The 24,770-nt window shown below is 39.6% G+C and overlaps 2 protein-coding genes across 3 annotated transcripts; both read right to left on the bottom strand.

The window, feature by feature from the left end:
• Positions 1 to 444: 444 nt before the first annotated feature.
• Positions 445 to 16,231, bottom strand: rab11fip1b (RAB11 family interacting protein 1 (class I) b). 2 transcript variants are annotated; one of them, XM_056736522.1, is made up of 6 exons: positions 15,739 to 16,229; positions 7,042 to 7,466; positions 5,124 to 6,441; positions 2,308 to 3,219; positions 1,832 to 1,943; positions 445 to 1,262 (listed from the first exon to the last, which is right to left on the bottom strand). In XM_056736522.1, exons 1-6 carry the CDS (start codon positions 16,086 to 16,088, stop codon positions 1,056 to 1,058), a joined length of 3,324 nt encoding a protein of 1,107 aa, XP_056592500.1. In that variant the 5' UTR covers positions 16,089 to 16,229; the 3' UTR covers positions 445 to 1,055. The 2 variants fall into 2 exon arrangements, with proteins under 2 accessions (XP_056592500.1, XP_056592501.1); XM_056736523.1 differs by lacking the exon at positions 2,308 to 3,219 and having other exon boundaries at positions 15,739 to 16,231.
• Positions 16,232 to 18,537: 2,306 nt separating this feature from the next.
• gpat4 (glycerol-3-phosphate acyltransferase 4) lies at positions 18,538 to 24,613 on the bottom strand. The gene is made up of 13 exons (XM_056736146.1): positions 24,454 to 24,613; positions 23,430 to 23,968; positions 22,165 to 22,234; positions 21,791 to 22,079; positions 21,087 to 21,161; positions 20,910 to 20,999; positions 20,720 to 20,813; positions 20,427 to 20,542; positions 20,289 to 20,344; positions 20,130 to 20,215; positions 19,923 to 20,051; positions 19,745 to 19,824; positions 18,538 to 19,658 (listed from the first exon to the last, which is right to left on the bottom strand). Exons 2-13 carry the CDS (start codon positions 23,595 to 23,597, stop codon positions 19,550 to 19,552), a joined length of 1,362 nt encoding a protein of 453 aa, XP_056592124.1. The 5' UTR covers positions 23,598 to 23,968; positions 24,454 to 24,613; the 3' UTR covers positions 18,538 to 19,549.
• Positions 24,614 to 24,770: the final 157 nt, after the last annotated feature.

The following is a 24,770-nucleotide window of genomic DNA, read 5'->3' as shown; positions in this document are numbered from 1 at the left end:
ATTATGCATTCCAGTTAATATCAATGACACTCATACAAAACGTAATGTTTGAAATGTTTTAAAAACGTTTTGGAACCAAATGTTATTTTTTATTTTAGTAATACATAAACATACTTGAACGTAAGTGCAAATAATATCTAAGTGTTTATAAATGTAGTGATCGTTAAGTTAAAGAAATACTTATTTTTAACGCTATAAACCTTAACGATAATCAAAGATTATGAAGAAATGGAATTAAATAAATAATGATGTGGGATCTCGGAATGTCTCTATTATTTTCTTTTCTGGTTTTGACAGAAGAAAATAGTCTGTGTAGTTTTTATTAACGTGTATTTTTAATTCTCTTTTATTTTTCATCTTTTATATTTCACGAAATGCATTTCCTTAGACTAAACATGAAAAACATGAGCTGTGTTTTAACAAATGCACGAAGACACAACAACACAATGTTGCTATTTGCAAAGTCACACCTGTGACATTCTTTATTTCCAAGTTATAGCATAGTAGAGCCATCGGGTTATATGAAAAAGACTGTAGGACTGATTATCAAATCATATTTACAGATGAAGAGATTCATTAAGGACATTTGGTCAAAAATCCTTTTAAAGTGCTTCATCAGAGTTCAAGAAATGAACAACAATACGGTGTTTGGTCACAATGAAAATATAGCTCTGTAATATAAAATACTTTGCATTAAGAAAGTGCTGTTGTGTTTACTTTAATGTTTACGTCACTGTTTTTGACCACAACAGATTTTGGACAGTAAACACACATAGTGCAGCATAGTACAACAGTGCAGGAAACAGTCGAATCGGTCCATTTAAATCTGAGGAAAGCCACATCCCAGTATTGCCATTTGTATAGCACGAAACTTCATGAATCAGGAATACATCAGCCTGATCTTCAGCTCAGTACTTCACAAGTAGTATCAGCCACTGGCTTTAGTGTAATACCTCTGAACAGACCTCAACCCTCTATTTCTGTCACCCCCTTATTGCGTTTACAATAATATTATATACAAAATCTCCCCTTGCCAAAACCCGCTCATGGATCTCTTAAACAGACTTCTTCATCGAGTTTAAAGACATTAAGATGCTGGGTTGCTCCTCCATGACCCGGACCAGAAGGTTGTCTATATACTGCTCCATTTCCATGATCTTGGCGTCTCTCTGAGACAGCTGATCCTTCTGCTTTTCCAACAAGTTGACCAGCTCCTCATGGGTCAGCTGGGCGTATGGCCCGGCCCTTTTAACTTCTGGTGCCTGAAAAATAAGAACATTTGTTTTGAGCCGATTCTGTAGCCAGAAGACATTGGTTCTTATTTTCGTTTGCAGATGCTTTCATCCAAAGTGACGGATTATCTCAGCTATGCACATATTCGCAAACACGTTAAACCTGCACGCAATCATCTACATGAATAAGGTCATTGATATGTAAATGTTATTGTGTTCATGTTTCGTTCTTAAAGGGAAACGTGAAAATAATGTCAACATTTACTCACCCCGAGATTGTTCCAAACCTCTATCAATTTCTTTGTTCTGCTAAACACGAAGGAAGATATTTGAAAATGTCAGTAACCGAGCAAAATAAATTGTATGGGAGTCAATGGAGATCTGCTTCGTGAAAAAATATCTTCCTTCGTGATTAGCAGAAAAAGAAATGCATACAGGTAAATGAGTAAATGATGATAGAATTTTCATTTTTGGGTGAACTATCCCTTTAAGAGCAATGTCTCAAGCTGTCAGATTTCGATTCCATGCCTGTGAAAAGAATGCGGTTTGTGTAGGAGAACAATAGAGTAAGAAACAAAAAAGAATAAATCTTGCATTACCTTAATCTTGACTTGCACGCCCTCGGTAATTTTTGCGGATGTGATATTGTATTTGTTCTCATTTAAATCTTGCTGGTTGTCAATGGTGCTCAAGGGTTTCACCGCATGGGGCCTGAAAAGAAAGTGAGAGCTTTAAGACCTTTAAAAAGGGGTGAAATACAAAGCAGGATTCAAGCAAATCCACAATTAAAAAAAGGGTGATGCACAATCTCTGCCGCGAATTTCGTGGCTCTAAAGAATACTGAAGGCACATTGGGAAACAATGAAATCTGTTCAAATATGTATTTCCAACTGCTGGTGTTGGTGCAGTGAACTTGCACCTCTGAAAGTGCGCTGTAATGTTTTTCAAACATCGAACAAAACTTCACGACCTTCAGAACTTTTAGGAACTTCTCGTCGTGACCGCAGTATTTCCAACACACACAACCTTTACGTCTATCAGGCTACGGTTCTCCAAGTTCTACGATATACCTCACCTGCTGGATTTGAAGGCAGCGTCGCCTTTTCTCTTTTGTTCATTTTCATAACTCTGCCCAGAAAAGCTTTGAGCATCAATAGGCGACACTCTGGCCCGAAGTAAAGTCCTGTTCCCTGACGCGTGCGACTGGACCGTCTCAGGAGCTTGACTAGCGGTGGTTGACGGGGATTTCAAAGCGGGTGAAAGGCCACTATGAATCCTCAATGGTCCGTCTTGATCTCGTCTGTCGAGCTGTCTTGTTGATTTCTGGTCACCAGTTGTGGCAGGAGGCAACGGGGCATGACTCTTCTTTTTGGTGCCTTCTGTATCTTCCTTTCCACTTTCATTGGACTCTAGTTTTAAGACAGGCTTTGCGGATATTACAAGATTCTCAAGGTTGTGACCCGACTGAGACATATTTGGCTGATCTAAGCAAGAGTCTGACGTCAGAGAGGCTTCGTCTGGAAACAAGGCACGTTCGGTTATATTTTGGTGGGGATGAATTGTTCGGTTCTTGGGTTCAGGTAAAGATAGCGAGGGCTTTGCTGGTGCTGGTCCCTTGCTGTGTTTTGCCGTTCTTACCGCAGATGTAAAAAGGTTTGTTTCTTCTTTTGAAGATGTACGTTCTTTGTACAGAACCTCAATGTTCTTGGAGACATCTGGCGGTGTAGGTGCCGGTCGTTTGTCTTGGCGTAAACTAAAGACGTCAGGTTCTCCACCGTCTTCCGATTCGCTGCATGTGTTGGTGTCTTTCTCTCTTGGCGTCTTGTTGTCAGGAGGCATCGGGGCACGTCGTCTTGTCTCTGATCTGTCTGCGCCGTCTCCGAGACTGACGTTATCCGTGTTGCCGCTTTCGGCTTCAGAATCATCTAAGAACGGGTTGGTTTTTGGTGGCGATGCTTGAGAAAAGACGGTTCCAGAAAAGGAAGAACTAAAGAAGCAGGATAATAAGATGGAAAGTTAAAGTCGATCAAACACATCAGCTAAATATCTAAATATCTTTAAAAGCTGTTCTGATTTGTTTGGTAACTTTGGAATCGACACAAGATTTGGTTTTCTTGATCAATCTTCCTTACATTATCAAGTTTACAGGTCGGAAATAATCAACGACCATAAAAAGTTTGAGGGACTTGAATGGAAAGTTAAGTGCCTTGGCTATCTGCAAATCATGCTGTCTGTTCCACATCCCAGAACCCATTTCATGAAGTCTGAACGCTTGAGTCAGAGAGAAAGAACTGCCGAATCAGCTTTTTTAATAGAAAGCAGATTTCCTCGGCTTCCTCTGGGTAAACACATGACACACTGAAGGAACGGTGGGTTAGAGAAGAGCACAATGAAGGTTAGAGACGCTACAAATTACAGTCAGCGGTTTTACAACCTCAGCAGAAATATACAGATAAGAACATGAAAGCTAAGAGTTTCTATTACATTTTGGGCATGTCATTGGGTGAAAGGTTATTTAGCTGTTGTGATGATCATCTTTAGAGAGTATGCTAGAGACAAATAGAAGAATACAGGTGTGTAGTAGAATCCTAAACTTAAAGTGATCCCAAAAATGGAAATTCTAACATCATTTACTCATTTACTCAGATTTCATGTGAACGCCTTTACTGGTGTTCTCTTAGTTTTGTTTACATGCGCTTGTCTGACAGCGTAATAGTCAAAGTCCTAACAGAAAACACATACAAGGTTTCTCTCGGAACATACAGGTGATGTAGAAATGGCAAAATGAAAAACTATTGTTGCATATTCTGGTTCTGAGGACACAAGAAGAGATTTAAAAAAATACAGATTCCGACCGATTTCCTACATTTATGACGGTTTTGTGTTGTGAATCCTGACACACTAATATTTAGTTGGTGAGATTCACTTCACTCATATGCACATCTCAGAGACAATTCAGTGCTTTTAATAACCAAGCAGTCTAATCATAGGTCATGGATTTTCCATCCCGATGATCGATGAACGGAATAGAAACGTATTGTGGAAAGATCAGAATTCAGCACATAGGCATTAGAGATAAATGAAACAGACTTCAGGAGAGCTGCGGAAAAAAATGTTAGAGGAAGCTAGATGTCTTCACCAAAGAGAATCTTATGGTTGGTTAAAATGCTGTCACGAAACCCTAAAACTGTGCCTGTTTTATACTTGGTTAAAAGCTGCTGCATACACCATAAAGGGTAAAAACTAAAATCCTGCCATCATTTACTCTCCTTCCAGTTGTACAAAACCTGTATACATGTGTTGATGAACACAGAGAAAGATATTTGGAAAAATGCTTATAACCATACAGTTCTTGACCCCCATTGACTCCCAAAGTAGGAAAAAATACAGCTTAACTGTTTGCTGTCCTACATTCTTCACAATGTCTTCTTTTGTGTTCAACAGAACAAAACAAAACAAAACAATAAAGTAATTTTTCCTACTATGGGAGTCGATGGGGAGCAAGAACGGTTTGGTTATAAGCATTTTTCCAAATATCAAAAAATATATACAGGTTTGGAAAACTCAATGTGAGTAAATGATAATAGAATTTTTGTTTTTGGGTCAACTGTCCCTTTAATGTTTCCGCCATCTTGGAACAGTAAATATATTTTAGTCACTCAATGAGTTTACCAGAATGCAGAAAGCATCTGGTTGTGTAATGCAGGCATGTGATCAGCCAAGGAGAAAAAAAACGTAAGACTGCACGCACCCACGCCCAACCTCTATCCCCCAAAAATAGTCTTTGATGTCAATTATTTCATGTTACATGATTAAAAATAGGCACATGTTTGCCAAAAATAGATTTTTGATCAGAGAAATGATTTGTTTTGTGTATTGTGAGGTACTGACCTTGGCTTGACTGCAGATACTTTTGATGAGCGGCTGAGGGATTCAGAGTTCTCATCCAATAATAGAGACTCTTCAAAGTGATTGGAGGATGGGACGTATTCTGAGCCAATCGTGTCGGCTTTCTCTTCTTTCTTACCCGCGTTCATTCTAGCACTCCTTGGTTTCACTTCAGGCCGCGTCTCAATGGCGTTCATCTGTTCTTTCTTCTTTCTCTCCATTTCATCTTTCTCTTCTTCTGCTTTCAACTTCCTCTCCTCCTCAGCCTTCTTTCTCTCTTGTTCCATTTTCATCTTTTCCTCCTTTTCCTTTCTCTCAAGCTCCATCTTTTCCTTTTCCAGTCGTGACCTTTCCCGCTCCTTTCTTTCTTTTTCATCGGCAATTCCTCTCTCTCTTTCTTCCGCTTCCCTTTTCTCCTTCCTCAGTCTTTCCTCTTCTTCAGCGTGTCTTGTTTCCGCCTCGATTCTTCTTGTCTCTTCTTCTTTCTTCATTCTTTCGTTCTCAAGCCTGGCTTTCTCCTCTCTGATCCTCTTCTCTTCCTCCTCCCTCGTTCTTTCCTGAGCCCTGATCCGTTCCTCAGCCTTTCTTTCCTCCTCATGTTCTCTCTTTATTCGGGCCATTTCCTCTACCCTTTCCATCTCCTCTTCCTCCTCTCTTCTACGTTCCTCCATCTCTCTCTCAATCTGTTTCCTCTCCTCCTCTCTCTCCGTCCTTCTCTTCTCCTCTTCCAGTTTCCCTAACCTCATCATCTCCTCCTCTCTCTCAGTCCGTCTCCTCTCATCTTCCAATTCTCTCCTCTTCCTCTCCTCTTCTCTTTCAATCCGTCTCCTCTCCTCCTCCATTTTCTCCAGTCTCATCCTCTCCTCCTCTCTCTCAATCCGTTTGCTCTCCTCTTCTCTCTCTATCCTCTTTCTCTCCTCCTCCATCCTCATTTCTTCTCTCTCTTCCTCTTGGATTTGTCTCCTCCTCTCCTCTTCTAGTCGTTTCCTCACCTCCTCTTGTTTCCTCTGTTCCTCTTGTCTTTTGATCATCTCCACTGCCGGGCTCTCTTGAGTTTGCAGGTCCACTGAGAGGGTGGAGATCTTTCGATTGGGTCCTCTGCGCAGATCCTCCATGGATCCGTGGCCGGAGCTGTTCAGACTGAGCGTGGAACCTGCTCTAGAGCCTCTGGTCTCCTGATCTTCAGTGTAGACGTGACTGCCGTTGATGCATAGGTTGTTCTGTGACGTGCCCTGTCCCAGAAGAGATCCAGCACCTTGAGATACTTTACTGTCAGAGCTGTCAGTCCGCTTGTGCTTGAATAACTTAAACTTCTTCTTGCCTTAAAAGAAGAACACAAAAAACGAGGTATATTCTGTTAATAAATCAGTGTTGTCAATTAAGCTCCAACCAAAAGTCAGCCATCAAAACATTTAAAATTGATTAGAAAAATATTATATAAAAAAAGATATAGTGATATTAACAAGAACTAAAATTAAATCATATAAATATATGATATGAAAATATATGCTGATATTGAAACATAAAAAACAGACAAAAGCAATATTATTTCTACATATTAGTAGGATAATTAATATGAATATAAATATAAAACAACAATATGTAATTATCAATATAAAATAAATATAAAATATTAAAGCTGAAATAAATATTGTCTTTACATAATATTTTTAAATTAAATTAAATATTGTTATGGTTGTGAACCGAAGTGATGTTTCCATGCATTTGCTCCAAACTGATTTTTGTTTACTTTTAACCCCCAAAAATACGAATTGCTGCTTTAAAGGTCCAGTGTATAAAATTTAGCAGCATCTGGTGGTGAGACTGCGAATTGCAACCAACTCACTCACGATACAGATATGATATCAAAGTCATACTGTGCATCCCTATTATATAATACATATTGAAATAGTTTCACTACCTTCAGGAGATTCGACGTTCAGTCCAGACGATCTGCTCAAACTGATGGCTGAGTCTTTTTCAGGAAGTGTGGGTAGTGTGGACATGGATTGAGATATGTTGCGATGCAAACCCTTCGGTGCAAACAAGGACTTCAGTTTACTCTTCTTCTTGGTGTCAGGTGTGGCGTCAGCCTCCTCTTCTCCCTCGCTGTCGGTCAGAATCTGGCCAACCGAAGGCACGATGGCGGAGGCAGAATCCGACATACCGTCTTTCTTCTTCCCTTTCAGCTTGTCCTTCAGCTTGCCAAGCCTTGAACGGGACTTGTCCACGCCGGAGAGGTCGAACATGCTGGCCGTCATGTTATTCTTCATGAACTGGATGTCTAGGAGCACCTCACCCCTGTCTTTGTCCGGTTTTCCGGTTTTGCCCATCAGTTTGAACCATCTGTTTTAAAAAAAAAACAGCAAAGTTTGTTTAGTTTCAAGCTATTTTTTATTTCCCAGGGCACCTCCCTCATCAAAGCATAGAGCTGGAGGCGAGATTGAGGATGAAGATATGAGCTTTGATTTCATGTGTTCAAGCCGTGACCTTTAGTTGCACTTTGCAACTTCATGTTTTCACACTTGAAATATTTTACAAAGATGCTTAAGAAACGATTAAATCTGCTCTTACAGTCGTAAACGTCAATAAACTTGTGAATCTCCGGTTGGCTGTTATTCATTCAGTTTAGTTCAAGGGAAGCAGAGAATGAATAACTATAATACCGCTGCAGTAAAACACCTTTACTGGTTTCTGTGTTTAGTAGGACAGATGTTGTCAGGACAAACATGCAGATACATGCACGGTGCCCTGCTTACCTACGTTATCAAACAAAATCCAAAGTCCATGCAAATAGTTTCACAAGATTTTTCACATTTCTGAAGAGCTATAAACCAAAACGGCACACAGCGGTTCAGTGACCTGGAGACTGTCTTGTCGTACCTCCAGGATATCAGTGAAGGACACTAAGATAACAAGGTCTAAAACAAACGTTACGTTCTCTTAAACTGCTTAGACTGACATTCCTGAGACATTTGTCAAGATAAAACAACAACAACCCAGTGTTACGCTGAAATAAAGAGGGCGACCTACAAAAAACTCATTCGCTAATTATTTAAAGTGCCACAGCACTGCCACTCAACTAGCGCTGTCACGATGATTAAATAATCGCGATTGTTTAACCGCATGCACAATTCCATAGAAGACACTAGGGGGCGCTGTAGTGCCTGCATATTTTAGTATATATTGTAACTAAAGCATTGTAATACTTGTATAATGTACCACCACAACACAATAATAAAAAAACTCAAGCATATACCATAAACATAACCTGCAGTACAGTTTAATATTCTTTGAGATAATCTCAATGTGAAGACCAGTCTACCAAAATTTCAGTAACATAGAAGTAACGTTTTATTGTAGTCTTGCGACTAAGAAAAATACAGACTCATTTTAATGGCTTCAATTCACTTCGGATTAATTGACGTAATTAACAAATATTTGGCGGTTGTATTATTGACAGGCCTTATATTCAGAACATTATGGTTGTTTCAAAACTGAATCAGTATGTACGAGAATTAAACGTCTAAGCCATAAAACAAACAATGAATCGATGTAATCGCAAAGATTTCTTAAACAATTAATCGTCAGTCAATTTTAATCTTGACAACCCTTCTCTCAGCACAGGGGACAGGCGGATGGCAGATTGGTGTCAAATGGAAATTCACTAAAACACAAATGCTTCTTCAAAACTATGCATATCATCGCAGCCTTGAATAATACCGTGACACATTCTGCCTGACATTTCTTCTGTTTGAGATCTATAGATGCTCCAGTTGGCAGCTGCTATGCACGATTACCTCACGATTCAGACATCATGGTCTCATTTGTACAAAACAGCTTCACTATTCTGTCACTTTAGTCTTATGGCGATGGAGCAGGAACATGGCATTGAGTGAATAAAGAAATGTTAATAGAGAAAATGACATGTTGGGTGTGTTTGGTCAAATAGAAAATGACTCCGGGGCTAAAAATAGCAAGTCACTGTGGGATTATCACTGTCAAACATCCCTGCCGCCCTCCTCCGCCTACAGTGTCTCTTGTTTTAGTCGTATCAACATTACACATCCACGTCACAGAAAAACTTACTGGACGGGCTTGAGCATGACCACAATTATGAATCACAGCATGGGTTTGTTTTGACTTCCAAGATTACTTCAACAAAACAAATTGCATTATAACAAAGACTGGACTCAATATACTACAGTACACAAGGCACTAAAACAAGCATTCCACACATTTTGACTGAGAAATGTATACATATTTTTAAGTTTGTTAAATGGTTACGTTAAACATGATTTACGTTTTAATTTTTCTCACATTTAATAGAAGGAGTTATTATAGTTTTGATTTGAGTTTTATTAATATTTAAAATTTGCTTTTGTTTCTAGATGTTTCATTATTATGTACATTTTTTTTCAAGTTTTAGCAATTTTAGTATATGCTTTTGTCATTTTATAATTTATCGGTTTATATTTTATGCTGCTATATAATATCAATTAATTTTTATTTTAGTTATTTTTATTTTTTGTAATACAAGTGCTTTATTTCAGTTTTATTTTGAATGTCTTTAGTTAAGTTTTTCCCAATCATTTTTAGGTCAAGATTTGATTTGATTTCACTGAACAGAAACGTTTAACAAAGTTTGAATTTAAAGTAAACTAAATTACCCTTGGATTAGACTAAGTAACAGAGAAAATTATTAGAGAAATCACCCTTTAAAGTGATATTTTACCCCAAAATTTAATTCTTAAAATCATTTATACATGTCATTTCAAACTGCAGAACACAAAAGAAGATATTTTGAAGAATGCTGGTAACAGAAAACCGTTGTCTTCTACTGTATGGACACAAAACCAATGTCAAGTCAATGGGGACCAACGGTTTTCTGTTACCAACATTCTTCAAAATATCTTCTTTTGTGTTCTGCGGAAGAAAGAAAGTCACACAGGTTTGAAAAGACAAGAGTGTGAGTGAATGATGATTAAACATGCACAAGTAACATTCAAGACATGATCTTCAAGAACTGCCACCTTGAACAGTAAAGTTGTTTAACCACATTTCTTTGAGCTAATAACACAAACTGACAATTGAAATGCTATGGAACATTTTGGGAGGTGCTCATTTCACACCACTGTTGTTAATTTAAGGTCAACCGCACTTCACGCCCATAAATTGCATGTCGCACTCACTTCAGTTCCCTGAAAGGCCACAGTTGGCAAAAAAACAATATTAGAGAAGTGGTTTGACAGTTTATATCCGTGTAAGGGAAGTTACAACACCTTCACAGACTGTTTGAGTTGTGCAAAATGATAAAGACTTGAAGTTCTTGACAAATGCCCTCACAGATGCCCCATTGACTGTGCCCTGACAGGAAGTGGGGGCCATTGAATGTCTCAGCAGCTTCACTTCCTGTGTGTGCCAGCGCTCTGATAAGGCAGACGTGTGACAGGACAGTCTTATCGCAGGCCAACGCACAAGCCGCGTTCATTTGCTCCGAGGTGAAAGACTTTCACTTCACTGTTCCGTTTGCTTTAAGATATTTAACAAATCCTCTCTGATCCGCTGTCAAATTGAACACGTTTTTCGAGGGGTGAGCCGTTTGGTACATGAACTGCTGTAGGGTGGAGTTGATACCTCCTAACAGCACAAAATGTGTAAGTAATGTGCCAGATATTCAACTAATGTGTCCTGAATCCGCAATCCTGTTAATATACAAGCATTACAGAAAGTTTTCTGAAAAAAGTTGGGTAACTGTGCAAAATGGGTAATTTTAACCTACGAGGGTGTTCTTGTGTCTTTAATTTAACAGTCACCACCGTCACTGGATTAATGGAGAAGTTAAGAACATACACTATTTTGGTGATCATACTAGGGCTGAACTTGCTACATAATCCGATATGATATGAATACAAATTTATACCATGGTTTGTTTGAATACTCGATTCTGATTGGCTGGAAGGTTTGCATTTATTTCACGGCTCATTGGAATGCTTGATTCTGAATGGCCAGTCGCCACATTTGCAGGTTTGTTATTCCCAGATAACAACCGGCTGGCTGAACATTATCCCTTACTTAATGCACGGGTAGCTCCTGTAAATTTGATTACATTTGAAATATACAAATACCCGTCAAAATGACAAAATACCCGTCATTTCACCCGTTTGATCTAAAGTTTCACTGTAAACATTAATCACAGCTTTAACTTGGCATATGACCATGGTATAAGCAGGATGATCTTTATGCACTTAACGTTAGGGCTGGGAGATATATTGTGCGATTCTTATACTCTCAGTTTGTCAATGACTTACGGTTAAATGCTGCATATCAGAAAGGCAGATGGCGCTCTTGCGCAGAAACTCCAAATATGGGAAACAGAAGAAGAACAGTTAGTTTCAGGAAATGCCAATGGTCATATTCTATCGCTGTTCTTCAAACCTTTTCTGGTACTTTCTTGATCATAAAGTATATTTATAGTGATGATGTTTGACGAGTGTTGCTTTTTCAAATACACGTTATAAACGACTCAATCTCATAGTGATTTTAGATCGAGCAGTAATTTCCTACTGATCAAACAGCCGTAGTACACGGAAGAGCTGTGAATATAACATTGAATAGATTTCAGATTTATAAGCGTGAGTCGCAATATATATATCGCCCAGCCCTTCAACGTGGTGCATTAAAACCTTTAACGCACAGCTAGCTGTGGATTACCCCTTACAAAAATGGCAACAGTAAAAAAAACCTGAACAATATATAACCCAGAACAATTCTATTCGCATCAACCTTTGACAAAACATACTTTTCCAAATTCATTCAGTATTGTTACCCATTGCGATATGCATGTTGCATAAGTACATCTGCATTTATTCAAGGATTCCAATAGGTGATATCTTTCCGCCCTTCTGGCTATCAGCATTTTTCTGAAGTCTGAATATTTTATATTAGATAATAGATGCCCATTTTCACATGAATGCTAAAATATTTTTAACAACAATAACTCCCGCAACAATGCTTATTGAACAACCATACTGTACTTCCCAGTTCCAGTCACATGACATCTAGCTCAACAAAATCACTAAGATCAAAGAAGACATATGCTGCGACCCAATTCATATACTATCCGTTCTAAATAGTATTAGAAAATAGAATGAGTTTGTCCCAAATCATAGTATGCTGAAATGAGTATTCTCAAAGTACCCGGATGGTCTACTTTTTCCGGGGAAACTTTGAAGTGTGAATACATGGACACTTAATGTCTGATGTTACCCACAACTCACCACGAGAGGGCAGAGTTTACTGACGCTACACTGCGTTAATAAAATTAAATAGACTTCACTTATTTAATAAATGCAAGCATACAGTAAACATTACAAAATAATAAATGAATAAACTGTATGATGAGCTGTATTTTGATGTTCTTTAACGTTAAGGATCATAGTGTCATCTAGGCAACAACGGCCACTTCTGTTTCGCGTCATTATGTCCCAGTGCGTGCATTGAGTTTTGCTAAGCACTAAAATAGCATACACTTTTCCAAATCAAAAACACTACATACTTTAATGTGGTAGTATAAGTAGTTGAATTGCGACGCAGAATTTGTCATAAATAACACTGCCCAAAAATAGAAGGAACTTTGTTGACTGGCCATTTTTGGACACTTCTGTATTTGCCTTTGGCATCTTTCACACACGTCCTCTAAAAAAAGGTGTGTGTCTAACTGAAATGGAAGCCAATGTGTTTTCCTGACTGTAAAACTAGAAACAGCTGACAAGCTCACTAAATTATGCTACGCAAACAGAAACACTGCACTATTAGACGCTGAGTGCATCCCTGTCACGACCTGGCAGAACTCATGCAGAACCTAGAAAATAGATGTTATGTATTCAATCTTCCACAAGATAACATTTCAACAACAGAACAATATAACAGGTGAAGGGAACAGGGTAGATCTTCACATAAAAGAGAAGTGTTTTTGGACAACGGTAGCACCATAGCAAAAGTCAATATGAATTCACTTGTGCACTTAAGTATTATTATCAGACACCGTAACTACACCACGGTACCACAGCAGAACCCGTCCTTAGGGTAATGTGTTCATTTTAAAAACACAGATTGACAACGTGACCGAGCGGTTTCTGATACAAAGCGAGCGTGACATCTAAATAAAGCCTTACATTCTTACACACAGAACAAACTTCAAATCCCCATCAGGACTGCATATAAGGTTACAAAGAACATCTAGATCAACTTTCATGAGAGACTCAGTTTACTTTGAGTAAGCAGGGTTAGTTTCCTGTTCCTATGACCCAGAAGAGCAACAAACCACACGATCAAAGGACAAGATATGACTTAAAGGAGTAGATCACACAAAACATGACCTTTCTGTCATCACTTACTTATGAATTGTCATTGTATTGGAATAATTGGAAACTATGATGTGTCAACTGGTGTGTTATGGATTTTATTGGCAAGGCTTTATATCCCTGCTTAAAAAAACAGTAGAAATCATTAAAGAAGTTGTAATGGTTTAAAGGACTTGTATTGGTTTGGAAACCATAATGGTTTCTACTGGAATCCCTGCTGAAAAAGAACGATTGAACCCCAACAGAAATTCTTATGGTATACTAGCTTCCTAATACCATTTAATTGAGACAAACTGTGACAGAATTTTCAAATGTGGATTAACGATTCCTTTAATGCATTTGTAAACAAACTAGAGCTTCATCATATGACCACAGAAATGCCTCACCAGGACCCAACTTGATCACAAAGACGTCAAAGCTAAGCTCTTTAACAGCTTTGTTTATCGAAATATGAATTCAATTCTGAGTCGTCCGTGAACTGAACTTGCGAAACAATTCGTTTGGCAAACTGTCAACAGCACTGAGAGGGATTGGATTAGATCTCATAATGAAAATGACCAGGAGGGCTGTACTGAAAAGCTCGGAGCATTTACAAGCAAACAACGTCATCGTTGACAAAAATACAAGCTTTTTTAAAACCGCAGGTCGTCATGTCACGATTACTGACGTCTCAATGTCAGCTTGAAGAAAAGGGATTTATTAATGAAGCCTCTGCATAATGAAGAGTGTGTGACTCTGTTGTCGAGCAAGAAGTACAGACGTGATGATGAGTAAAACACCATATGAAGAAGAACAGATTCCTTCAAACCCTGTCAAAAAAACTTTTAAAGGAAGATTTCTAATAACATAAGTCAAATGAAATATGATCTGACTGCATGAAGTCAAAGAGTGCAAAAAGCAATTCTAGTGCACATAGTGAATCCGAATAAATGCAAGCTTTGTATCCACAAATAAATCCTTTGGAAAAACGGAAAGCTCAGATCCCTGCGACGTCTGCGAACAACGGAAAACCTCCCCTGGTCTGACTGCGATGACCAAGCGCATGGGAATTTAAAACCGGCCTCATTCTTTCCACATAAGGAAGGCTTGATGCCACCTTGCACAACACAAGTATCCTTGAGAAATAGCATTCAAACACTAGTAACAGGTTGAGAAATGTCAGATGCACTTGAGAAGGTCTTAGTCTGGCAGGAGGGGCGCAGATATTTTCAACAACAACTCAAATGTCACACGACGGAATAAACCCAAAGGTTTTGAGACACTTAAGACATATTAAAATGAATAAATGCAGTTACATAAGTAAGATTAGATTAGAAATGTAATCATTTGTACTGAAGATGACGTTTATGCAGGACTTCTCTATTCCTGGAACTTCCGACCCAAAATATTGTTTTAGTACATTATATAGTTCATGTCAGTTCCTCGCTGAGATCATCAAACCATGTAGAAATGTCATTTGATGTGTGTATTGTGTTACCAAAACCCTTGATTTAACAATAGCTCACAACACAATAGAAGATGTAATGGTTGTTCTGTTAATTGTAGTGGTTTTATAGGAACCTATGAAGAATAGGAACAAATCACTTTTTACAACTTCTTTAATGGTTCCCTTCTGAAAAACTCAAGAACCCATAAAAGCAGTGTAATGGTGATGGTTTTAAAAGGATTTGTATTGGTTTGGAAACTATAATGGTTCTACTGGTATGTGATTGAATCTATTGGTGGGATGTTTAATTCTACATGAATAAAACACACAAGAAAATTTATTTTCTAATGGGTTAACATGAATTCTATTGGTTTCCGTTAAAACGCCATTATGAACCATTAGCCGTTTCCATTAAAACCATTACTAGTGTGTATTGTGCATTATTCCAGTGGAATTTAACGTCCCACCAATAGATTCCATCACATACCAGTAGAACCATTATAGTTTCCAATAAACCACATACAAATCCTTTTAAAAGCACTTCTTTAATGGTTCCCATTGGAGATTGCAGACTAATGCCACTTCAATGGTTTTGATGGAACGTGGTGGTACTTTAATGGAAACCACTAGAATTTCTGTGATGGTTTCTATAGTTTTTTAGCAGTTGACACACCTTCAGAATGTGGCTTCATAAAGTGTCTAAATAGTCTTCCGTTTTTCATTCGTCAGACAGACAGACAGACAGACAGACAGGTTTATACATGTTAAGTGATGCAATAGAAGAAGGCAGACGTCAGTCATTATTATTAAAATAATGTAAACTTACTCTGACTTATTACGTGATTTATTGTCGTAAAGCTCCAACAGGTTGACGATCGCCAGTCCGAGCGTTTTATCCGTTCCCACGAGCGCCCGGTGCATGACGCTCACCTGTAAGCCGCACCGCTCCGCGTTATTGGGGTGAAAGAGCGGCAGGTCGAAGGAGGCCTCCTCTTTCCACACCGGCGCGACGCTCTTCTCCGCCACCGACGTGGAGAACTTCTCTTTGGCCACGCGCATGATGGCGTACGCGTCGTTGGTTCCATTCTTCCCCTTGATCCGCAGACCCCTCGCCTGCAGCACCGTCACCTGAACGCTGGTCGGATACCACTGCTGGCTCTGCTCGGCTAAAGACATTTTGCTTCGAACCCAAACAGGTTTCTGTCGGGATTCAGGCAGAAGATGACGCGAGAGCCGCCTGCCTCACGAGAAGTTTCTGCGGGTTTAAGGTCCGTTTGCTGTTGAGCTGGAAAAGTTCCACCTTGTCCAGTAAAGCAACAAGTGGGCGTCATAACCATGAGACCACGCCCATGTGTGTGTGGGGGCGCGGCCTCTGCGTGACGCAACGAATAATAGGTGCATTGGTTTGTGACGGATTAACACGGAAGTATTCTAGTAATATTATCTTTCTTGTTCTCCCTTGATCACGACTTCATTGAATATTATAATGCGTGGCCTCTTAGAACTCTTCTAGATTAACGACTGTGTTGTGACTAATTGTTTTTTCTTGTTATGCAGGTGGACATTTGTAGGCAGAACTTGTTGATTGTGTCGCATATTTAACATGAATGATAATTAACTTTAATTAAAGGGACAGTTCACCCGAAAATGAAAATTCTGTCAATTGATCCAAATCTGTATACATGTCTTTGCTCTGATAAACACGGAGGAAGATATTTGGAAGAATGCTTCCAAGAGAGATTTTGCCCTATTGATTCCAATTGTAGGAAAAAGACAATGTTATTCAATAGTGCCCCAGAACTGTTTGTGTCCTACATCCTTCAAAATGTCTTCTTTTGTGTTCAACAGAACAAAATAATTATAAAAACCTTTTTCCTACTAAGGGAGTCAATGGGGGGCAAGATCTGTTTGGTTACAAGCATTCTTCTAAATATCTTTCTCTGTGTTCATCAGAACAAATACATTTATAGAGGTTTGGAACAACTTGAAGGTGAGTAAATGACGACAGAATTTTCATTTTTGGGTGAAGTATCCCTTTAACATTATTTGTTTAATATAAAGTTTTACACTGAAATAAATGTATTTTTTGGAAATTGTCTTGAATAGATTGTGTTAGGTGAAGTTTATACTCTCAATTATTGATGTTTCTTGGTTTTGAGAATTGTATAATTAAATCAGAAAGTGGAACTGATCAACAACTAAGAAAAGTACTATTAAAACAAGTCATCCACCCTGATCATTCAGATTAACGGTTCATAATGGAGAGACATTAGACACACCATTGTTTCATAATTCCAAGCAAAGAAAAATGATCTTATTTTACCATCTCATAATCTCTACACAGTGCCCAGTTCGATCATTTGCACAAAATCTATTTATGTTTCAAATGACTTAAGCAAACCCATTCAAAACATATGCGACATCATACATGATTCATTCATTTAAATGTATAATTATAATAAACACTGTGAGTCTCATGCACTGGGACCATGATGTGATGTCTGTATTGTCGATCAGGGTTTTCAATATGAAAGTCAACAGGGCACGTCCCTTTCTAAACTCTCTTTCAATGTATTCCTTTATGTCATGAATGTAGGTTAGGCTGAGGGCGACTCAAGTGATCTGATGCCACACCAGTAAAGACAAAAACATCATCTGCAGATGATGTTAATATGTACATAGTGCCACTTATTTATGTTTAATGAGCACTAATGAAGATCTGTAGCTTTCTGTACTTCATTCTAATTTTTTTTATTTCTTTGTGAAATCAATGAAAAACATGCCAACAAAATGTAAAAAGCTTCAAATTACACACTAGTGAATCATAACGCATTAGTGAAACGCAGAGAAATACTGCCACCTTGTGGGGAAATTGTGAAAACACAGTGATGCACTTTTGTGGTAAATACGTGAACTAACAATAAATAATATTCTATAACGCTATCAATCCAAGTCCATGTTTATTAAATCATAAGTGTTAAACTAATTTTAGCTTTAAATGATCCAGCATATGTTATTTTAAAACTCAACCAGATGGTGGTCTAGTGGGTTAAACCAATGAACTGGTAAATCAAAGGTTGCTGGTTCGATCCCAGCAGCCCCCACCAGTGTGTCCTTGAGCAAGACACTTTACTCCATGTTGCTCCAGGGGGATTGTCCCTGTAATAAGTGCACTGTAAGTCAAGCGTCTGCTAAATGTAAATGTAAGGTGGCAGCAAATACTTGAAAAAGCTAAAATATGTATCGTGTTGTTTGGAATCTGTTTTTATGCATCTTTTTGCAGGCAGCCTACAGCGGCTGTTGGTTTAATTAAACATGAAGAGACACCACGTCACATTTTTGTGTGGGTTTTATTTGTTTTAGCCCATGGCATTGAATGGAAGGCGCAACCGTCAATTCATGCCAAATACCTCCTTATAATCACGTTGCAAAAGCCTGCTTGGTGCTTGTGAATCTAGTAAAGTTTATTGTTTCAGCTGTGATCTTTCTCCAGTACAGTGAAATATGGGAAATGTTTGAAGGCATCACAGTGTGGACCGTCACCTCTTGGACTAAGCGGACACTTGACTGAACGTTTGCTTTGGCCGGACTGTGAGCTATTGGGTTTCTAAAAACACTGAGACACTTCAACACGGCTGGTTTTATTTCAGCAAGCTCGTGGGGTCTAACATGAAATTTTTATTTTACAAAAATAACGGATCAGTTAACTGCATGAACAGCTGTGAGGACTTTCTGATCAGGATGAGGGACGCCAAAGCCTTGCATGCTTTCTGTTTTTCAAGGTCCATAAGAAAACAAAAAACACAACAAGCTGTGATCCTAAATCATAACTGAACTGTTTTTATCAGATTGTTTGCATTGTGACAGTTCCATTATACATGAGACTTGTGTTAATGACACAAAAGCTGCCAAATTATGGATTTTCTTTTTAATTTACAATGAGTAAGAAGCCACAGGTGATATCTGGTTGTCCTGAATTTGTTCTGAGGTTCCATGTATTAATCCAGTCTTTTGAGCAGTAGACTCCAGTAAAACAGAGATTAATAACAGAATAGACTTGCCATAAGAACAAAGGTCTGCATTGCCAAAAATAAAACTTAAAAGGACAATGACGGTTTATTAAAAAATAATAAACAGGACACACGAGAGGCTGCCGTGAGGAGATGAACGCTATGAAGCTAAACACTTAACAGATGATTCTTCTGACTACCAACACTAAAGCTTTACCCCTCCCCTCATTCATTCCATTTTTCTTTTTTTGTTTACAAGCTTAAATATATCACTTTTCTCTTTCTTCTCCTGGGACATCCTGCTTTACAGTAACAGAGCACAAATATTCAAACGGATCACAGACGAGAAAGAAAACCAAAAGGGAATATTCTCGAGAACCTCATGTGTAACTCTCACTCCAAACTGAAATCAGTCCGAGATCTAAATGCCACAGAGATGATCGTGCAATAATGCAAAAAGCTCCTGAGGCGCAGTGGTGAGCCGAGGATCTGGCAACACGCTTGTCCCACCAACTCATGGTTCTACAGTTCTGCTTGAGCGGGTTCAGGAAGGAGCCGGACTAGGGCCGTACTGCAGATGTTTCAGGCTCTCGCCGTGTTTAAAGTCAAGCGGGCTGCTGGGACCCCTCAGGAGCGGCTGCGATCTTCGCCGCTGCCCACTAAAACCTTGCTGTAAAGTTTCTGCTGCTCTTCTTTGAAAACTTCTTTGACTTTTCCTCGTTTCAGACCTCCATCCCTGGAAACACAAAACAAAGATTAGGATCAAAGCGTACGCTAACTGAAACATCTGTTTTTGCTTCACCATTTATATAGGTTACTCACCATAACAAGTCTGCCAGGCCTCCCTTTCTAGCAATAGCAGCTTTCACCCTGTTGGCAAACTGCACGGCGTCCTCGCCTTCCTAAAAATATGATAAAAAAAGATGTTAGACTGCAACATTGCATTTCTGTGCCACAAAGTAAAAAATTAGGACTTGTCTACTGTGAAAAAAGCTCTCACCATGCGGCTCATGGGTGGAAGGTACCAGACGCTGCACACGATGGCCCAGCTGCTCATCATATGAAGAAGGTAGTTTACCATCCCAAACGTACTGCTGTTCCAGAACGCATCACCAAAACGAGGGTCATACTGCCAAAAACATTCGAACAACCAATCAAAATGCTTTTAAACTGACAACAAGGGGGAAGAAATTAAAAATGTATTTACCTTTATAGCCACGGGGTAAACAGTACAGCCGATCTCAAAGCTTCCCTTTTTAAACATCATGACTGAGGTGTTGTTGATGCAGGTTCCTTTAAAAAAAAACATTATATCTACTCCATTGCATAATTGGAATTTGGTAACAATTCTGCTTATAACACTGACCCTCTGGGAATATGAGGATGGGGAGCTTGCTTTCGTCAGCTACGTGGTCACTCAACCTAAACAAAAAATACAAGGTCAGACTATTCAAATGCTTCGAAAACAGACGTTTGATTACATTTGACACGGATGCAGTGTTACCGTTTGGCCACTAGGTGTCGGTCCTTGACTTCAGACCTTTCGAACCAAATGTGAGGACATGCTTTCACCATTGACCTCTGAATGACCCCCATCAGACCACCATGGACCTGACCCACCTGATCCACACAGAGAAACAGAGATAATGCGCATTTCTTGTTACGTTAAGTCATTTAGCAGACGCTTTTATCCTGAGCAATAAAGTGATAAAGGAACAATAATAAAACACGTGCTAACACCAAGTATTCCTAACACATCATTACAGACGCACAAAATCACAATAAACCTCACGTTACCATAGCATAGCATCCGTCGCTGGCCAGAATGATGACGTCGATGGGAGACGTGTGATTGGCCACACATATACCTCCATTTTTAGGCTTATTCTCACTAGAATGTAAAAAGGTCAATGCCATCTGTATAACGTCATTCATCGAAGAACGACAATATTATTGCGGTGTTTAATGAAAGTTTGAGTCTTAATACCTGTCGTGGTAGGTGATGATGGCGGTGAGGGCTCGAACACATATGCGGTAACACATCAGATGAACCTTTTCGCTGAGATAATTCTTCGTCCTGTCATTAGAGCGCATTTAGACCATAATCATAACAGATATACTGTACACTGGCTAAAGTGAGGTATCAAGTAAGACATTTCCACACCTTCCATTTGGTAACAGGCCAATGATCGATGTCAGAACCACAAGAAGACCGACGCCGGTGAAAGCAAGAGTGACCCTGACGGGAGCAACACAGCCAAGATTTAGAGGCAAACTGGACAGAATCTGATCATGACAACATATGGCATTATGTCTGTACCGGAGCAGTCTGAGTCAATACAAAAGTACATAACTAACAGCTTCAGGTGACGTATGCTTTTTTTGGTGTAACATATTAAAAAGTGATCTCAAATGATGAGATATACAGACCATTATTGAAAGAAGGGTCACTGTAATCTTGAGCACTCAGCATCTGGCACCTAAAAGCTCTATACCGTAAGTGCTGACTGTTTAAAAACCGCTGACCCTAAAAGGTCCTATCCGCATTTAAAGTTTGGAATCCGGGTTCACAGAACATCAACTATTTCAAGTTTTAACCGAATAGGGTACCATAGCAAACTTCAAAACGACTTTTCAGTTGTCCAAATAAACCACGATCTCTTTTAAGATGTTTAATAGAACATACAGCTACCCAATGTAATATTTATTCAACCCCAGCAAAAGTGCATTAGTCTAATTACACAGTACACAGGAAACCTAATGGACAAACAAAAGCACATTCGACCGATTATCTGCCAGCGCTATTATGACTAGTTAAAAAAAACGCTAATCTGCCAACATTTAACCAGCCGTATCCATTCATCTCACCTGAGTGGAAGTAGAAACCCATAGCGAATGAGCACTCCCACCCCCCAGAGCACAGTGAGTCGGGTGCTGATGTGCTGTGAGTTGTAGTTGCTGCGGGTCAGCAGGTTCCAGGACTCCAGCTCCTCTGCCGAAAAGCGTTTGGTCACTTCATCATCCACGATGCTCTCCACACCCTTCCGGCAAAAATAGAAGATATCAGACATGTCAAACTCGGGCTCCGAGCCTCCGCCGGTGCGTCTCAATTCCTGGATCTCCTGGTCGAGGGACGCCGGCTCTTTAGCGATGATGCCTGAGAGAGAAACAAGAGAGTTTCTTAGATGCTGCTGAAGTGATGCTGGTGGGGTCCCACGTGAACAATCGTTTTAGTGGCTCACCGTTGCTGTTGGGTTTGTAGAGATGCTGGTTTTTCTCTTTCGCTCCTCTCTCCATCCTTACAGTGGCCCACTGAAAACAGAACATGGATTAGTACACTAACAGTGCTGCATCATCCCTCATTTTCATTTTGGAATAGCATTACAAGACATGCTTTTTGTTTGGAATGGATTATTTCAATATCTTGTTACACCCTTTAACATCAACATATTCAATATCCCCCTAGTGTCAGGCTGATCTGAGACCCCAAGAGGTCGTCCCATGCTCCCTGCGGATCTGGCAAAGCTCACGCAGCTGTCATCAGGACATAACATCATTCAGCCTCTAGGGAGCCAATTCCACAGCGACATAAAACAACAGTGTGGAGAGCAAGGCCGTCGATCTGTGTGTCCTCGTTGGGGTCTGGAGCTCAGCCAGAATGCCTGAATACTAAATTATATTCACACTCAGAATCCACTCGCATGGACGTCCTGCTATTTGAGAACAGCTCACAAAACATTCATAAAATCACTCGACTGTAAGAGTAAACAAACACATTGAAAAATCTGTTTATCTGCGCACTAAACATTTGCAATGGAGCAACCGCCTATGAATTTCCCCTTAGGGAACATTAAAGTGAACTCTGGCGAGCAAGAAGAGCAGCTGAGTAAAGAGAGGGTAAAGGCGGACAGGCGCTCCTTGAAAGTAAATAATGACTCTCCCAGGAGCGCTGCTGATGCCGTGACTCCGAGAGATGGAGATTATGCCGTCAGAACAGGGAAAGGAGCGAACAGTTGAGCTGCTGTCAAACTGAATCACGCTCCGCTTGTCGGGGTCACGTGACAGCGTATTATAGAGAACTTAGTCACTGGAAAATAGCCATCTGGAGTTTTTCTCCGAGTCTGGAGGGGGTCGGAATAACAGTGACTCTATCGGTCAGGGCGGATGAGGGATGACCGGGGCCGTATGAAATCACCAGACATAGAGTCCTTATATGACAAGTCATCTTTCAAGAAAACTTTTGGGAAGAAGAAAAAATGACAGTCACACCCTTCAATCTTAAACATGAATCTGAAGCTTTTGTCCTTCAACAAAGAGTGCTGACGTCATCTGAGCTACGTAGTAACACCAAGCGTTCAACAGCCAAAAGCTCTTTCAAATGACTTTATACGCAGAGATGAACAACACCTTTAGACACGACATTCAGGTTCAGTTATTTGTAGTCTGTGATGACATCATTAAAAAAAAGGAGTGTTGATTTACAAGGAGGAGATACTAAGATACTCGCCTCAAAAAGCTTCAGAAGAGACTTCATGTACAGCCTGCGGATCCCGAAGGAAACCCCCAGGATGGCAGGTACAATGATGAAGACCAACAGAAGAGTACACCACACCGTAAAGGAGATGCCCAGGAGCATACAGATCAGGCTGTCGAACGGGAAGAGGTAGGACTCCATCTCAGCAAAGATGTTGCTGCCCGGGACGTGTGAATTCAAAGGAAGACTACCTAAATACAGACAGCAGGACTCTACAGAGCCTCAACTTCAGAAGCCTACGCTGAAACAACGCCTTCATGGGCACATGAAAAATAAACATTTATGGTTGAAACGATGTGAAAAGAGGCATCAGGTCAGCTCTCTGAAGAGGTTCTGTATATGTCAACAAGACATGATGGGGAATCGGAAAAACGTGTTTTGGTCTGGAGGTTGTTATGTAAGAATGTGTATTAATATCCAATCTGTTTTGTTTCCACTGGCTCTTCTGACAAAATTGTTTGAGCATCAATTGCTTATATGATACAACGGAACACGGTCCATCGCTGATATATCTAGAAAGAGAAAGATACAAACACATTAACTGGGAGTGAACAATATAATCACACACTTATTTTAACATTAAATTAACCTTTTTCCTGGGCTGAACATCTGCATAAACTTCTTAGACTAGTCTTACAAGTTACTCATCTCATTGTTTTCTTCAAGACTGGTTTTAACTTCTTTGAATCAGTGAAATAAAACGTTGACTTATTGTGACCAAAGAACAATAACAGACCCCATTCAGGACGAGCTATACTGCTAAGCTTTCCATTTTACACATAAAACACATTTCTTCACCACATTATCTCAAATATATCATTTAAATATCATAACCGAGACAGACATTGAGAATAATGAGCTGCATTGAGTGTTTTTGTCATTTAAATATAACATTAAATGTTTGAAGGCTAATGCGCTAATGAACATCATCTCATTTAGCCGCGAAATTCAGCCGCCAAACGTCATTAAATGTATGAAACCCGTTCTTTGCACTCACCCACTGTTCGACGGCGACGTTTAAATGCAAAATATAATTTTCCATAACGTGCTTTTTGAAATGTAAGCGTCGTGAACACCAGCAGTTGTTGTTATGCAACAAGTTTAGGAGCTGCGCGAGGCACCGCTGCAGAGACTTCCGCTTCCGGAGGCTCGGCTGCTTCACCATTGGCTGAGAAATGGTTGTCCCGCCTCCTGTTTACCGCATGTTTCCACGGCGTTCTGTTGTTGAAGGAAAGCTGATTTTGGATCAGCTGTTTAAATAGTTGTTTTTTTATTGCCTCCTACATTTTCTTGGAGTTTATTTTTACAAAATTG

This window comes from Triplophysa dalaica, chromosome 22, assembly GCF_015846415.1.
Source record: "Triplophysa dalaica isolate WHDGS20190420 chromosome 22, ASM1584641v1, whole genome shotgun sequence".
Taxonomy (NCBI): Eukaryota; Metazoa; Chordata; class Actinopteri; order Cypriniformes; family Nemacheilidae; genus Triplophysa; species Triplophysa dalaica.
Note: the sequence above shows the minus strand (reverse complement) of the source record. Positions and strands in the feature narration are given on the sequence as shown.